General features: G+C 51.5%; 1 protein-coding gene and 1 long non-coding RNA gene across 2 annotated transcripts; one reads left to right on the top strand and one right to left on the bottom strand.

Moving 5' to 3' along the window:
- The first annotated feature begins 840 nt into the window (after nucleotides 1-840).
- Nucleotides 841-13,979, top strand: ppef2a (protein phosphatase with EF-hand domain 2a). Its single transcript, XM_084467992.1, has 17 exons — nucleotides 841-1,039; nucleotides 1,395-1,454; nucleotides 2,351-2,478; nucleotides 2,746-2,800; nucleotides 2,893-3,068; nucleotides 3,394-3,508; nucleotides 3,720-3,766; nucleotides 4,112-4,278; nucleotides 4,441-4,477; nucleotides 6,475-6,624; nucleotides 7,441-7,800; nucleotides 9,150-9,335; nucleotides 10,135-10,277; nucleotides 10,875-10,981; nucleotides 11,170-11,336; nucleotides 12,595-12,682; nucleotides 13,661-13,979. Exons 2-17 carry the CDS (start codon nucleotides 1,403-1,405, stop codon nucleotides 13,915-13,917), a joined length of 2,235 nt encoding a protein of 744 aa, XP_084324118.1. The 5' UTR covers nucleotides 841-1,039; nucleotides 1,395-1,402; the 3' UTR covers nucleotides 13,918-13,979.
- On the bottom strand, nucleotides 3,341-11,387 carry LOC311343133. The gene is made up of 4 exons (XR_014633464.1): nucleotides 11,220-11,387; nucleotides 10,793-11,007; nucleotides 4,142-4,303; nucleotides 3,341-3,479 (listed from the first exon to the last, which is right to left on the bottom strand). It is a non-coding gene; the product is annotated as an uncharacterized lncRNA (long non-coding RNA).
- Nucleotides 13,980-16,606: the final 2,627 nt, after the last annotated feature.

Here is a 16,606-nt window from a genome sequence, read left to right on the forward strand (position 1 = left end):
ACACACACACACACACACACACACACACACACACACACACACACAATCAATCTGAGCCAAAGTCCACAACCCAGATAACAAACACTAACACACACACACACACACACACACACACACACACACACACACACACACACACACACACACACACATTTAGCAGAGTGGATTATTTTAGTGTTGAATGAATCTGTCTCAACTAGGTAGATAGATGGGTGATACATAGATGACAGATGACAGATGATAGATGATAGATGGATGATAGATGTACTAATAATAATAAGTACTAATAGAGTATTCTGGTATTGTTGCAGCCTGTGTCTTTGATGGGCTGCCCTCATTGGCCGAGCAGCAGCGGCCACATCCTCATCATCCTATATTTAAATCTAAATGTCTGCTCTCTGCGTCCAGTCATTAGCCGCTAATCCACTTGATTAGACTGCCGTACTTAAGCTCCAAAGACCACGACCTGCTTCTTCAGCTGAGAACAGGCTGGACACACAAACACAAACACACACCAACACACCAGACGCTGGTCAGACCCAGGACAGAGCGAGGACAGAGCCAGGACAGACCCAGGACAGAGCCAGGACAGACCCAGGACAGAGCCAGGACAGACCCAGGACTGAGCCAGGACAGACCCAGGACAGACCCAGGACAGACCCAGGACAGAGCCAGGACAGACCCAGGGACACAGGCGGCAGGTGGCGGGTTAGAGGTTGGGGGAGGTTGGTGGAGGTTGGGGTAGGTTGGAGGAGGTTGGGGTAGGTTGGTGGAGGTTGGAGGAGGTTGGGGTAGGTTGGTGGAGGTTGGAGGAGGTTGGTGGAGGTTGTAGGAGGTTGGAGGAGGTTGGTGGAGGTTGTAGGAGGTTGGTGGAGGTTGGAGGAGGTTGGAGGAGGATCAGCAGTAGTGGGTTCTGTTCAGAAGGTGCTCTGGTCCGGTGATGCTCTGTGGAGGATGCAGCTGAAGCCGTCAGACTCACTAAGACAGACGGCAGACTGGTCCTCTGGACTCGGTGGACCGGGAGAGACACGGTGAACACGTGAGTAGGACCACTACAACGGGGAACACACACGCACGCGCACAGACACACACACACGCTCATAAACACGCACACACACAACCACACAAACGCTCACACAACACTGTGGACAGACGTACACATTACAGACGTACAGTTACAGACGTACAGGTACAGACCTACAGACTACAGATACAGACCTACAGAAACAGCCATGATGGCTACAGCTGGTCTCTCTCCTGGGATTGAGGACATCACGGACGTTAATGAGATTATGAGGGCGACCTCACACCTGTTGCTCTCCTTCCTTCCCTGTGTGTGTGTGTGTGTGTGTGTGTGTGTGTGTGTGTGTGTGTGTGTGTGTTTCTTTGGACAGGTCTAGTCATGGGATGCGGCGTCTCAAAAACCAACCCGTTCCAAAAGTCGGACGCTAAAGGTAGGGTCAGGATGAGCTCAGTGGCTGAGGCCCCTCCCCATGGCGTGAATCATGACCACCAGGATGTGGACCTTAGCTTCAGGCCTTAGGCTTTGAGGAGAGAAGGCATTGACGACTCAAGCTAAAACTATCATGTCTCTCTCTCTCTGACACGTGCTCGAAAAGGCTCCGTTGTCTCAGGTAAATGCTAGCCCAGATTTAGCCTCCATAGAGGAGGAACTCTCTTGGCAGTGTGGGCCAGATGGTGATCACTAATCCATTGTTATGTTTTCTTTGGCGGCGTGCAGCGGTCACATGTAAGTCACTTACTGTCCCTCCCCTCTCCTCTCCTGGTCTGATGTCTTGTTGGTTTCCTCCCTTAAATGCGTACAATGTATTTACCCTTGAAAGAAGTTGGACCCAACAACAGAGCTATATCCAAAGGTTGTTGGTTCTAAACCCTTGTAGAAAGAAGTTTAGAATGAGCCTCATGAGGGACATCCACACGGTTCACTGCTCAGCCCCAGGCTAACGTTAGCTCCAGGCTAATGTTAGCACCAGGCTAACGTTAGCACCAGGGTTAGGGTATACCATCAACACATCCACACGGTTCACTGCTCAGCCCCAGGCTAAGGTTAGCTCCAGGCTAATGTTAGCACCAGGTTAACGTTAGCACCAGGGTTAGGGTACACCAGGGTTTACTTGACCCATGTTGACATGTGTACGTTTCCGCTGAGCCAGGGATGAGCAGAAGCGTTGAGCGGTGCTAGCCCACCTGATAAGGAACGTCGTGGGGAGCCTAGGGGTCAGTGGGCCGAGCGCCGTGTGGGAGCAGGGATCGGTGGATCGGTGGATGCGTGTTGTTACTGATGGATGCAGAGCGCGCCGTGTGACGCTCCCTCCACTGCCTCCTGCAGCCATCAAGGCGGCGGTGCTGATTCAGCACTGGTACCGGCAGTATGTGGCCCGCATGGAGCTGAAGAGGAGGTACACCTGGCACATCTTCCAGTCCCTGGAGTACTCTGGAGAGCAGGCCCAGATCAAGGTCGGGGAACGGAGGAAAGACAACACATAAATAGGCTGAACAATTTTGGGAATTAATCGAATCTGGATTGTTTCGACCAATATTGCGATTGCGATTTAGAATACGATTTTTTCTTTTTTAAGTTCCTTATGTTCTGTATTATTCACTAAACAAGCAATAAATAAGTTTTTATAGCAGCCTTTGTGATTTGCACAATGAGTTGTCGTTCAGCCCTAATACAATAAGATACTCTAAGAAGTACAACAGGTCTTTCTTTTTCCAATGCAGTTGTATAACTTCCTTGGCTACCTCATGGACAACTTCACGCCGTCGAGTAACGAACGTAAGAGAACCTTTCATCGTTGTGTACAAGTGATGATACGTCCTGTGCTCTGCTCGCTCTGAGCCGCTCCCTGCTCCCTCTGGACCTGACAGGGAACCTGATCTCGCACTTCTTCCGGGAGAACGAGGTGTGCCGGGACACCGAGTGGGAGCGGTTCTTCTGCTACGAGAACATCGACGTCCCAGAGATCTACTCGGGGCCTCACCTCACCTTCCCGCTCACCGTGGAGCAGGGCAGTGGCCTGGTCGACGCCTTCCGGAACAAGAGGGTAGGTGCACCTCAGGGCTCCGTTACAGAACCCCTGAGGGTTCCATTGGTCCGGGACCGGGTTCATCTGGGTTCACCTGAGTTCATCTGGGTTCATCTTGGCCTCCTCATGCACCAGTCTCTGATCAACTGTACGGAAATGATTAGCAGATGTGAGGCTGCTAGAAACGTTATCCTTTTGGGAACAAGACAGGAACGACAACAGGAATCACACCTCAAAAATCTTTCCTTTTGTAAAGAAATGAATGTGTCCACAGTACTAGCAGTGGGATCACTAGTGGGACCAGCAGTAAGAAGGTTAACTGAGCACAGCTTCCTCCCAGCAGCAGCTGCACTCCCGCTACGTCCTCCAGCTCCTGCTCGAGACCTGGAGGCTGCTGCGGAAGTTCCCCAACATCAGCCGTGTGTCCACCTGCCAGAGCAAAGAGATCACCATCTGTGGTGAGCTGACCCCCTGATAAATCACCGTCTGTGGTGAGCTGACCCTGTGATAAATCACCGTCTGTGGTGAGCTGACCCCCTGATAAATCACCGTCTGTGGTGAGCTGACCCCCTGATAAATGACCATCTGTGGTGAGCTGACCCTGTGATGAGGTGACATTTCTACGTGATGTTGCTTTGTCTAAAGTATGTACTTCTCCTTTTCATCCAGGCGATTTGCACGGGCAGCTGGAAGATCTGCTGTTGATATTCTACAAGGTACAAATGTTGTGTCATCAACCGTAAATATCATGAATCGTACAGTGCCTCCTCAGTGATACAGTGCGGAGATAACTCCAGGCATGGGAGAAGTGGAGAAGATCAGACGGAAGGTCTGATCTGTTCCATCAGTCCTTCACCATTGATGTCTGAATCTGATCAGAATGTGCCGACATGTTCCCACTGGTCTCACAAAGAGGTGGGGCCCTCTTTGTGTGGGGGTTCCCTCTCTGTGTGGTGGGTTGGGGGGGGTTCCCTCTCTGTGTGGTGGGTTGGGGGGGGGGGGGTTCCCTCTCTAAGTGGTGGGGGGGATGCGGTCCCTCTAACGCCCTGGGTCGTCTGCAGAACGGCATGCCCTCCCACGAGCGGCCCTACGTCTTCAACGGCGACTTCGTAGACCGGGGAGACGACTCCATGGAGGTGCTGCTCATCCTCTTCTCCTTCCTGCTGCTCTACCCCAACGACGTGCACCTCAACCGGGGGAACCACGAGGACCACATCATCAACCTGAGGTCTGACGGGCCACCGCACCACACCCTGCAGCGAGACACGAACACAGAGGAAAACACACTTGGGTTCACAGGTTTCTAGTGTACTACAGTCATCAGGAAATGGTATGTCATGAGCATCATAGCAGTAAACATGTTGTGTGGTTTCTGCCCTATGTGCCCTAGGTATGGTTTCACTAAGGAGGTCTTGACCAAATACAAGGTACAACGCTTCTGTCTGCACTAGTGACCTTCAGTGATGTCCTTTGATGTCCTGCTCCCTATCCTTCATTATCCTTATTTTAAACCACTACCTCTCAGCACTAACACTAAAGAGTACTTTATTAACCACTACCTCTCAGCACTAACACTAAAGAGTACTTTATTAACCACTACCTCTCAGCACTAACACTAAACAAGTAATCCAGAAGGAAGATTTGTTACGCAAACACAGACCACAGACTATATCACAGCATATCATCATAGTGCCAATTGTTAAGACGTAAGACAGAGATAAATATAGAAGTTGGAAAGAAGTTGTTCAGGCGACTCAATGCCAGTGAACAGAGGGGAAGACGGGCGTGTCTGACGACAGGATGGGTCGCACCGTTTTGGAAACACACTTTTCCATGTTATTGATTGGGGGGAAGTGGAATTGAAGCCAAATATGGAAAAACTTTTCTTTAAGGTCATGGACAACCGAGAAACATCTGACCCTGTGAAAAATAATGGCCCACTTCCTCTGGGGCCCACAGGAAGTCTCTGCAGCATTGATCCCCCTACCTTCTGTTGTCATGTTCCTACTTTACTCTGATCAGTAAACCAAACGAGGACAAATGAGGTCAAAGACTCACAGAGAGAGACGCAATCCATCTATCCATCTCTAGAGCTAGAACCATTCTAGAGGAACACAGGTCCTATCAATCTGTATATCTATAGAGCTCCTCTCTGTCTGTATATCTGTAGAACCATCCAGAGGAACATAAGTCCTCTCTATCTATAGATCTATAGAGCTAGAACCTTCCAGAGGAACACACCATATCCAGGGTTCCTCTCTGTCCTGTCGATGTATTGAGTCGTCTGTTGTCTGGTTCTGTTGTTCTGTTGTCTGTTTGTTGCGTTATCCTTTTGGGAATTGCAACAAGATAAATGCATTAGCACTTTGTCTTGTATTTTCACACTGGTAACAACGCATGTGTTTAGTTTTAATGTGATGTCTTTTGTGTATGTCCAGTCAGACTTGTTGTCTCCCTTGTTCTGTGTGGTCTTGTACTGTCCTGTGTACTGAGCCAATATCACCTAAATTAATTCCAGACGATTTGCGTCGTTTGGCAATAATAAAGACTTGACTTGACTACATACATAGATATACGTAAATAGATCTATATCTTTACATACATAGACATACGTAAATAGATCCATATCTTTACATACATAGATATACGTAATAGATATGTATGTAATAGATCCATATCTTTACATACATAGATATACGTAAATAGATCTATATCTTTACATACATAGATATACGTAAATAGATCCATATCTTTACATACATAGATATACGTAATAGATATGTATATAATAGATCTATATCTTTACATACATACATAATAGATATGTATATAATAGATCTATATCTTTACATACATAGACATACGTAATAGATATGTATATAATAGAACTATATCTTTACATACATAGACATACGTAATAGATATGTATGTAATAGATCCATATCTTTACATACATAGACATACGTAATAGATATGTATGTAATAGATCCATATCTTTACATACATAGACATACGTAATAGATATGTATGTAATAGATCCATATCTTTACATACATAGACATACGTAATAGATATGTATGTAATAGATCCATATCTTTACATACATAGACATACGTAATAGATATGTATGTAATAGATCCATATCTTTACATACATAGATATACGTAATAGATATGTATGTAATAGATCCATATCTTTACATACATAGACATACGTAATAGATATGTATGTAATAGATCCATATCTTTACATACATAGACATACGTAATAGATATGTATGTAATAGATCCATATCTTTACATACATAGATATACGTAATAGATATGTATGTAATAGATCCATATCTTTACATACATAGACATACGTAATAGATATGTATGTAATAGATATACACATGTTGAGCTCCTGCTGCTGGTCTCTCCAGATGCACGGTAAGCGCATCCTGAAGCTGCTGCAGAAGATCTTCAGCTGGTTGCCCCTGGCAACGGTCATCGACCAGAAGGTGCTGGTGCTGCACGGCGGCATCTCCAACACCACGGACCTCAGTGTGCTGGCCCGCGTGGACCGCCACCAGGTGACCAATCACAGCCCTCCCCCCAGAGACAGGTCCAGGTGACCAATCACAGCCCTCCCTCCAGAGACAGGTCCAGGTGACCAATCACAGCCCTCCCTCCAGAGACAGGTCCAGGTGACCAATCACAGCCCTCCCTCCAGAGACAGGTCCAGGTGACCAATCACAGCCCTCCCTCCAGAGACAGGTCCAGGTGACCAATCACAGCCCTCCCCCCAGAGACAGGTCCAGGTGACCAATCACAGCCCTCCCCCCAGAGACAGGTCCAGGTGACCAATCACAGCCCTCCCCCCAGAGACAGGTCCAGGTGACCAATCACAGCCCTCCCCCCAGAGACAGGTCCAGGTGACCAATCACAGCCCTCCCCCCAGAGACAGGTCCAGGTGACCAATCACAGCCCTGGCTCCAGAGACAGGTCCAGGTGACCAATCACAGCCCTGGCTCCAGAGACAGGTCCAGGTGACCAATCACAGCCCTCCCTCCCTATAAATACATGTGTGACTGTGTCTCTGCTCCTCTCTCCTCCCTCCTCCTCTATCCTCTATCCTCTCTCCTCCTCCTCTCTCCTCCTCTCTCCTCCTTTCCCTCCTCTCTCCTCCTCCTCCTCTCTCCTCTCTCCTCCTCTCTCCTCTCTCCTCCTCTCTCCTCCTCCTCTCTCCTCCTCTCTCCTCTCTCCTCCTCTCTCCTCCTCCTCCTCTCTCCTCTCTCCTCCTCCTCCTCCTCCTCCTCCTCCTCCTCTCTCCTCCTCCTCCTCTCTCCTCCTCCTCCTCCTCCTCCTCCTCTCTCCTCCTCCTCCTCCTCCTCCTCCTCCTCCTCCAGTACGTGTCGGCCCTGCGTCCCCCTAAGAAGCGTTACCCCAACATGGCGAACGTGTCGGTGGACTCTGAGGAGGAGGTGTGGAGCAGCGACCGCCGCCGCTCCTCCGTGGCCCTCCCCCGACCTTTCACCCGCGGGACCTTCCAGAACACCTCACTGCCCGACTTCTCCGACCGTGTCCCACCGCCGGCGGCGGGGGCGGGGGGAGCGGGGGGGGGGGAGGGGGCGGCGGAGCGCCGGCAGCGTCTGGTCCTCCAGGGCGTGGCCTTCGGCTCCCAGCAGGCGCTGCGCACCGCGCCCGGGACAGGAGCGTCACAGGACTCCGGAGAGAGCAGCGACAACCCAGAGGAGGAGTGGAAGCAGGTCAGACACACGTCCTCTCTATCTGTGGATCTATAGAGCTAGAACCTTCCAGAGGAACACAGGTCCTCTCTATCTGTGGATCTATAGAGCTAGAACCTTCCAGAGGAACACAGGTCCTCTCTATCTGTGGATCTGTAGAGTTAGAACCTTCCAGAGGAACACACAGGTCTGGGGTTAGCTCTGCTGACCAGGGGACCACCCAGCTGGGGGGGTCCCCCAGGTGAGCGGCGGTGGGACTGAGCCCCATGTCCTCAGTCCACCAACGCGTCCATGAAGCGTCCTCAGAGGACGGCTTCTGCTGACCCTATCACTGCAACACGCCGTCGCCATGGAGACCAGGGGGAGGTTGTTTACATCTACAGGAGAGCTGCATTCAGCGCCAAGCTACACGCCAAGCATAGCATCAGGTCGGGAGGGGGGCGGGGGAGAGCTGACAGCTGCCCTGCATGCTGAGCATACTGCGTTCCCCAGGCCAGAGAGCAAGGCCCTAACGCCGCCAGGGGGTGGATCTGTTCTGTAGACCACACCGGTCACTCCTCACCACGGCTCTACGGTGAGGGCGGTAGTCATGGCGGTAGCTGAGGGACCAGGGGGCGCGGGTCAGAGTTCAGGTAGCTGAGGGACCAGGGGGCGCGGGTCAGAGGTCAGGTAGCTGAGGGACCAGGGGGCGCGGGTCAGAGGTCAGGTAGCTGAGGGCCCAGTGGGCGCGGTGTGTCGGCGGTCAGGCGTGTGCGTTAGACGGGCAGCGTGGCGCTTATAGCCCCGCCCCCCAGGAGGTAATCCACCACCTCAGCAGAGCTAATCCAGAGGCTCCATTTAGATCTGGTTTCCAGACTACCTGTCAACAACACACTAAGCCCAGTGGTAGTCTGAGGAGTCACAGTGAGGAGACTCTCTCTCTCTCCCTCTTTCTCCCTCTCTCTCTCTGTCCATCATTCTCTCTGTCTATCATTCTCTCTCCCTCTCTCTCTCTCTCTCTCTCTCTCTCTCTCTCTCTCTCTCTCTCTCTCTCTCTCTGCTATCTTGGATCAGTAGATCCTGGGATCAGAAACGTGCGATAAGATTCTGATCTTCTGAAATGTTGACATCTTCTGTTCATTATTAACAGATTCCACAGATTTGGGTGGAAGATGAGTAGTGTGACGGTACACATGTTAAAGTACTCATACGGACGGTAACAGTATTACATAATGAATACAATAACATACATGCATATATATATATATATATATATATATATATATATATATATATATATATATATATATATATATATTTAGACCTTTCTTCTGAGGGCTGGCTCCCTATTGGTTGTAAGCGTCCCACGCCACTCTGCTCTGTCCAATCAGATCCTGGACCTGCTGTGGAGCGACCCCATGACCCAGGAGGGCTGCGTGCCCAACGAGGTGCGGGGCGGGGGCTGCTACTGGGGGCCGGACGTCACGGAGGACTTCCTGTCCCGTCACCACATGACTCTCATTATCCGATCACACGAGTGCAAACAGGAAGGATACGAGTTCTGTCACAACCGCAAGGTGAGGGGGGGGAGGGGGGGAGGAGGGAAAGTGGGAGAGAGAGGACCGTGCTGACAGGAAGTTTCCCTTTTCTTTGAGTTGTACTTCAGGTGGTGTGAGCTGACTTCAGGAAGCTGGATTGTGAAGCGGCTCAGAGCGGTTGTTCACAGGGTTCTGATGTGGAGCTAATGTTTGTTTGTTGAGGTCAGCTCATGTTGCTGCTCCATCTTTAATGAGTTCCTCTAAAGAACACCGACAACCTCACAGGAAGTCTGGAAGTCTGTTGAGCCAGGGTTCACCGAGGTGATCTGGACAGGAAACGCTGAAACATCAACAGAAGAGCGCACCAAAGGGCTCCGCGGCAATATCCAGGAATTCATTCACTTATTTATCTTTGGCAACCTTTTGTTCAGAGAAGCTATTTTAAATGAACCTTCAAACTTCTCTCCTAACACGCCACTCGCAACTCGCTTTCCTCTTGGGGATGTATGAGTGAGTCCATGGATGAATGGATGAATGCCCTGGGGCGTCCAGTCCCAGGCCTCTGATTGGACCATTTCTCAGAAGGCCTCTGATTGGACCATTTCTCAGAAGGCCTCTGATTGGACCATTTCTCAGAAGGCCTCTGATTGGACCATTTCTCAGAAGGCCTCTGATTGGACCATTTCTCAGAAGGCCTCTGATTGGCTGGTGTCTCAGAAGGCCTCTGATTGGCCCATGTCTCAGAAGGCCTCTGATTGGCCCGTGTCTTAGGAGGCCTCTGATTGGCCGGTGTCTCAGAAGGCCTCTGATTGGCCCGTGTCTCCTTGCTGGTGTGCAGGTGCTGACTCTGTTCTCCGCCTCTAACTACTACGACGTGGCCAGCAACCGGGGGGCCTACGTGAAGCTGGGGCCCGACCTGGTGCCCTACCTCATCCAGTACCAGGCCAGCAGCAACACCCGCCAGCTCACCGTCGGACAAAGGTGAGCTGCACTCTACAGGTAGGGCCCCTGGCTCTCTCCTACAGGTAGGGCCCCTGGCTCTACAGGTAGGGCCCCTGGCTCTCTCCTATAGTTAGGGCCCCTGGCTCTACAGGTAGGGCCCCTTGCTCTACAGGTAGGGCCCCTGGCTCTCTGAAGCCTACAGTTAGGGCCCCTGGCTCTACAGGTAGGGCCCCTTGCTCTACAGGTAGGGCCCCTGGCTCTACAGGTAGGGGCCCTTGCTCTACAGGTAGGGCCCCTGGCTCTACAGGTAGGGGCCCTTGCTCTACAGGTAGGGCCCCTGGCTCTACAGGTAGGGCCCCTTGCTCTACAGGTAGGGCCCCTTGCTCTACAGGTAGGGGCCCCTGGCTCTACAGGTAGGGCCCCTGGCTCTCTCCTACAGGTAGGGGCCCCTGGCTCTACAGGTAGGGCTCCTGGCTCTACAGGTAGGGGCCCTTGCTCTACAGGTAGGGCCCCTGGCTCTACAGGTTGGTGGTGGTACCTCCTGACCCCAGTACCTTCTAGCTGAGGGTCAGAGGGGATCACTGGTGGCGTCCTGCTGAGGCCGTGTGTGTTCCGCTCTCTGGTGGTGCTGCTCAGGGTGGGCCAGACGGAGCACTCGGCGCTGCGCGTCCTCAGGAAGCAGCTGTTCTCCCACAAGTCGGACCTCATCGCTGCCTTCCAGGAGCTGGACAAGGACAACACCGGTGAGTCCATCACTGCCCTGCACACTCTGACACACACACACACACACACACACACACACACACACACGCACACACACACAAACACACACACTTTTGTCGGCCTGGTGTCTCTGAAGGACGTCTCCTGTGTGTGTGTGTGTGTGTGTGTGTGTGTGTGTGTGTGTGTGTGTGTGTGTGTGTGTGTGCAGGCCTGGTGTCTCTGAAGGACTGGGCAGAGGCCGTGGAGGGAGTCATGCACCTGGGGCTGCCCTGGAGGATGCTGCGCTCCCAGCTCATCTCCCGGCGGTCCAGCGACGGCGCGGTGGACTACCGCCAGTGGTTCACTGAGCTGGCCATCCAGGAGCCCAACATGGACGTGAGCCCACTGCTGCTCTCACAGCTGCATCACGTCAGGGCGTTAGCAGAGCCACTCACTATAAGAACATTAGTCAGAAGAAAGAGAAACAACGATCTATCTCTGAGGGTACAGTGAGGATGTTCATAGAACCAAGAGCCAGCACTAACCATCACTAGGTTAACCCATTCCCCGTAGACACTAACCATCACTAGGTTAACCCGTTCCCCGTACACACTAACCATCACTAGGTTAACCCGTTCCCCGTACACAACACAGAGCTAGGATAAGATGCTATGTACTGTTTTTAAGTGCCAGGACGTACAACACACAATAAGTACGAGGGGTGAGGGGGTAGTGGGGGCTGAGGGGCGACGCTATGCAGAGTGTTTGAGGCGTGTGTCTGTGTGGGGTTGTGTGTGTCTGTGTGTGTCTGTGTGTGTCTGTGTGTGTCTGTGTGGGTCTGTGTGGATCTGTGTGGTCTGTGTGGGTCTGTGTGGGGTTGTGTGGGTCTGCGTGGGGTTGTGTGGGTCTGTGTGTGTCTGTGTGGGGTTGTGTGGGTCTGCGTGGGGTTGTGTGGGTCTGTGTGTGTCTATGTGGGTCTGTGTGGGGTTGTGTGGGTCTGTGTGGGGTTGTGTGGGGTTGTGTGGGTCTGTGTGGGTCTGTGTGGTCTGCGTGGGGTTGTGTGGGTCTGTGTGGGTCTGTGTGGGTCTGTGTGGGGTTGTGTGGTCTGTGTGGGGTTGTGTGGTCTGTGTGGGTCTGTGTGGTCTGTGTGGGTCTGTGTGTGTCTGTGTGGGTCTGTGTGGGGTTGTGTGGTCTGTGTGGGGTTGTGTGGTCTGTGTGTGTCTGTGTGGGTCTATGTGGGGTTGTGTGGTCTGTGTGGTCTGTGTGGGGTTGTGTGGTCTGTGTGGTCTGTGTGGGGTTGTGTGGTCTGTGTGGGTCTGTGTGGTCTGTGTGGGTCTGTGTGTGTCTGTGTGGGGTTGTGTGGGTCTGTGTGGGTCTGTGTGTGTCTGTGTGGGGTTGTGTGGGTCTGTGTGGGTCTGCGTGGGGTTGTGTGGTCTGTGTGGGTCTGTGTGGTCTGTGTGGGGTTGTGTGGGCTGCCCTGTGGTCTAGTACAGAGACATGGAGGGTGGAGGGTGGAGCACGGCGGCCTGCTGGACGGGCTTGCTGTAGTAGTAGGTGGGAGCGGAGGAGCTGGGTTAGGGTTAGGGTTAGGGTTAGGGTTGGAGGAGCTGGGTCAGATCAGGAGGCAGAGAGGCTAACAGTCTGCCCCCCGCAGCACATCGAGAAGGGGCTGCTGGAGATGCTGTACCGCCACCGCTCCACCCTGGAGACCATCTTCAGGATCGTGGACACGGACAACTCAGGTGACCCCAGACACCCCGTCTGTCTGCTCCTGTCTGTCTGCCCGCTGTCTGTCTGCTCCTGTCTGTCTGCCCGCTGTCTGTCTGTCTGCCCGCTGCCTGTCTGCCTGTCTGCCTGTCTGCCTGTCTGCCTGTCTGTCTGCCCACTGTCTGTCTGCCTGTCTGCCTGTCTGCCTGTCTGTCTGCTCTTCCTGTCTGTCTGCTCTTCCTGTCTGCCTGCTGCCTGTCTGCCCGCTGCCTGTCTGTCTGCTGTCTGTCTGTCTGCTGCCTGTCTGTCTGCTGGTGTTTCCCTACAGAGGGAGTTTGACCTAAGTCGCCGTCAATCCCTGTTTGGCTGATGGACCGTCTGTTTTGGCCGTTGTAATCGAGGTCATTGGTCATTTAACAAGCGCTGCTGTTCAGCTCTCACCGTCTCACTCTTAACAGAGTGAGACGGTGAGAGCTGAACATCAATTTTGGGCTCACTTCGGAGCCCAAAGCGTGTTCAGGGGACAGACTGTTCACTGGGGCGGCATTAGCTCAGGAGGTAGAGCGGGTCGGCTGGTAACCAGAAGGTCGCTGGTCTGATCCCCGGCTCCTCCTAGCGGAGGGTGGAGGTGTCCCTGAGCGAGACGCCTCACCCTGACTGCTCCTGACCCGCTGGCTGCTGACATTCTGGTGTGTGAATGTGTGATGAATGGGTGAATGGTTCCACCTGGCTCACGCTCAGCCAGCCCTCAGCAGATGGCTCCCGCCCCCACCCTCTGACGGAGCAGAGATTAACCCGCACGCACACGCACACACACACACACACACACACACAGCATCACCGCGTAAATCTCTTTGCTGATGGCTCTGTCCACTAGCCCCGCCCCCACCAGCCCCGCCTCCACCAGCCCCGCCCCCACCAATCTTTTTGTTAGAAAACCCTGTATCTCCCGTGTCCATCATCAGTACACTAATACCACCTCCTCCACCTCCTCCACCTCCTCCACCCTCCAGGCGTCATCAACATGGAGGACTTCCGTCAGACGTGGAAGCTGCTCAGCGTCTACCTGAAGATGGAGTTCACGGAGGAGGCCATCTCCGACCTGGCGCTGGCCATCGACGTCAACCGCGACGGCTGCATCGACATCCAGGAGTTCATGGAGGCCTTCCGCCTCAGTGACAAGAAGAGCAGGCTGGAGCGGGGCAGGAGCATGTTCATGGGGACCGCCCACGACACCGCCAGGCTGGAGACCAGGGACCCCGACCAGTGAGGACCAGGGACCAGACCAGGGACCAGACCAGGGACCAGGGGACCAGACCAGGGACCAGGGGACCAAACCAGGGACCAGGGGACCCCAGGAGAGAGGAGGGGACTCTAGGAGAGAGGAGAGAGGAGAGAGGAGGGGACCCTAGGAGAGAGGAGAGAGGAGGCGACTCTAGGAGAGAGGAGAGAGGAGAGAGGAGGGGACCCCAGGAGAGAGGAGAGAGGAGGGGACCCCGATGTATGATGTGGGAGAGAAGGGAGGGATAGAGAGAACGGTGGGGCAGCGTGAGGGGGGGAGGATATCAGAGGGAGGGAGGGAGGGAGGGAGGGAGAAGGGAGGAAGGGAGGGAGGGAGGGAGAAAGGGACCAGGGCCTCATTACAGAAACGTCCTACCTCTGAAATGCTCTCCTATCTTAAGGTAGGAAGGCGTTCAGGGGTTTGGTATTACAGAAGGAGGTTTCCTAACGTAACTTAGGAAGAAATCCTATCTTATCTTAAGATAGGAATTTAGCCATTACAGAACTATCCCAAGTCAGGAATTTCTTAAGTTAGGGTCCCTAAGTGAGGTGGCCGTACACCCTGTCCTCAATTCAAAATAACTGAAAGAACGGCAGCAGCACTGCTGGTCGGTCTGACAGTGAAGACCAGGAACAGCACAACAGAAGTGTAATGGCTGAGAGGCTACTGAGACGCATTATGGGTTTCCCACAGAACTTTACAGCTTACACACGCCTGCCACCTTAACTACGACAAATAAAAAATAAAAATAAAAATTTCATTTTCTGTGTGTATATCAGACTACAGGGCAACAGTCTGACAGCCTGCAGGACAATAAGCATCAATGGGCCACCTGTAAAAGAGGGCACTGTTCACAGAGGTTCACAGCATTCAACCTCATGGAGGTCACCAAAGCCATCTGCACATAACTAACAAAGATCCTTCATCAACACTCTCTTAACGTTAAAAGTAACGCGTTCTATCAATCTCGTTCACATTCTGAGTGCAGAAACAGACATAATCTGACGATTGCCGATCGAAGAATCTGATTGACAGAACAGTTAGGATTTCCTAAGTTAAGATAAGATAGGAGGCCAAAGATAAGATAACGGCCAACAGGTTCTGTTATAGGAAGTTAGGATTGTTCCTATCATTGAGTCCCTAACTTAAGTTAGGAGGAGCAGTTAGGATTTTATCTGTAATGAGGACCCAGGGGAGGAAGGGAGGGAGAAAGAGAGGGAGAGGAAGGGAGGGGGAGGGAGGGAGGGAGGGGAAGGAGGGAGGGAGGGAGGGAGGGTGAAGCGGTGCAGGGGGTGTTGGTGGTGGTGGAGGTTATCTTCAGACCCTTGTAGTTCTCACGATGTCAGCTGAGGACGGCTGGTGTGTGTGTGTGTGTGTGTGTGTGTGTGTGTGTGTCTCTCTCTCTCTTTGACCAATGACCAATGCCAGCCGTTATTTTGGAGCCATGTGTCAGCTCGGCGTTTGATTGACACGCCTGCAGATTAGGGAGATTAACAGAGTGCATGAGAGCTCAACTAAAACAATTGGCCTCATTCACCCAGTGGCCATCCTGGTTCCCTCCTGGTTCTAATGGTAGCATAGTGCCACTGAGAGCTGGTCAGTTTCCCTCCCAACGAGTGTTTAGGACCAAGATGGCTGCTGGTGAATAAGGTCCATTTCAGTGTAAACAATCTGATTAGTATCATGGCTACAATGAAAACCTCATTGAGATATATATATATATATATATATATATATATATATATATAAATCTATACCTATATCTCTATGATATATATCTATATCAATATATCATGTATATATATATATATATAGATCAACTATTCGTCACCAAGCCATAACTAATTGAACACTGATTAAGTGGACCCAGAGTGCCGGTGCCTTAGTGTTAGAGCTGATGGTAGAACTATATTGATTAAATGTTTTAGTTGTTTTTTTTGTGCCAACGTGTTAAAAATATGCAGTAGTGTCAGTATGGACTGACGGGTTCTTCTGGTACATCACATCCCCTCCCGGGACTCGACCACACCCCCCTCTGTAGGCCCTCTCTGCTCCACCAGGACTGGGTCACAGCCCAAAAGGTCCAGTGGATGGTTTTAAGGTCAGCATTCTTTATTGTGACTGTCTTTGCTTTAAGGGGATTTAAATGAGATATACTCATGTAGACATGCCTTGCTTGCCGTGTTTTATAAAATAATATTTCTCCCTTTAGATGTTTTCCTTTTGGCTGTCAGGTCATTTAAATGGATGCATGGCTTAGTTATTCAGTTGTCTATCAAATCAAATGTATGGATTACTGAAGAGATTCCATGAAAAACAACCCAAATAAATGAAACTTTATTTTTTAAATAATTCTCTTTGGTGTCCATTTTAGTTTTTTGTATCAACGAATGTGTTTCACTAAATACAGGCATCACAGAGATCCGACATTAAATCAGGACATCATCCGACACCAATTAACAGATCTAACACCAGGGGGCGCCCTCAGACTGGACCAAAGTAAAGTTGTTTTTTAACGATCGAAATCTACATGATGGTGATTAGAATAAATGTCATTGGGAACTTTTGTAACATGCTACATAACATGCTTCATCATTTACAACTGAAGTAGGTAGTGTATGTAGTCTGAAATCTAATTGCATGTCAAGCCCTAGATTCTACACCGTTTCTTTAATCT

Source organism: Micromesistius poutassou (genome assembly GCF_964030765.1).
Source record: "Micromesistius poutassou genome assembly, chromosome: 5".
Lineage (NCBI taxonomy): Eukaryota > Metazoa > Chordata > Actinopteri > Gadiformes > Gadidae > Micromesistius > Micromesistius poutassou.

Bases quoted from the DNA above. Each gene is read 5' to 3' on its own strand.
- ppef2a (XM_084467992.1), top strand. From the start codon at position 1,403: ATGGGATGCGGCGTCTCAAAAACCAACCCGTTCCAAAAGTCGGACGCT. The intron at 2,479-2,745 runs GTCGGGGAACGG...TTTCCAATGCAG, and splicing joins GAGAGCAGGCCCAGATCAAG to TTGTATAACTTCCTTGGCTA. The intron at 7,801-9,149 runs GTCAGACACACG...CTGTCCAATCAG, and splicing joins CAGAGGAGGAGTGGAAGCAG to ATCCTGGACCTGCTGTGGAG.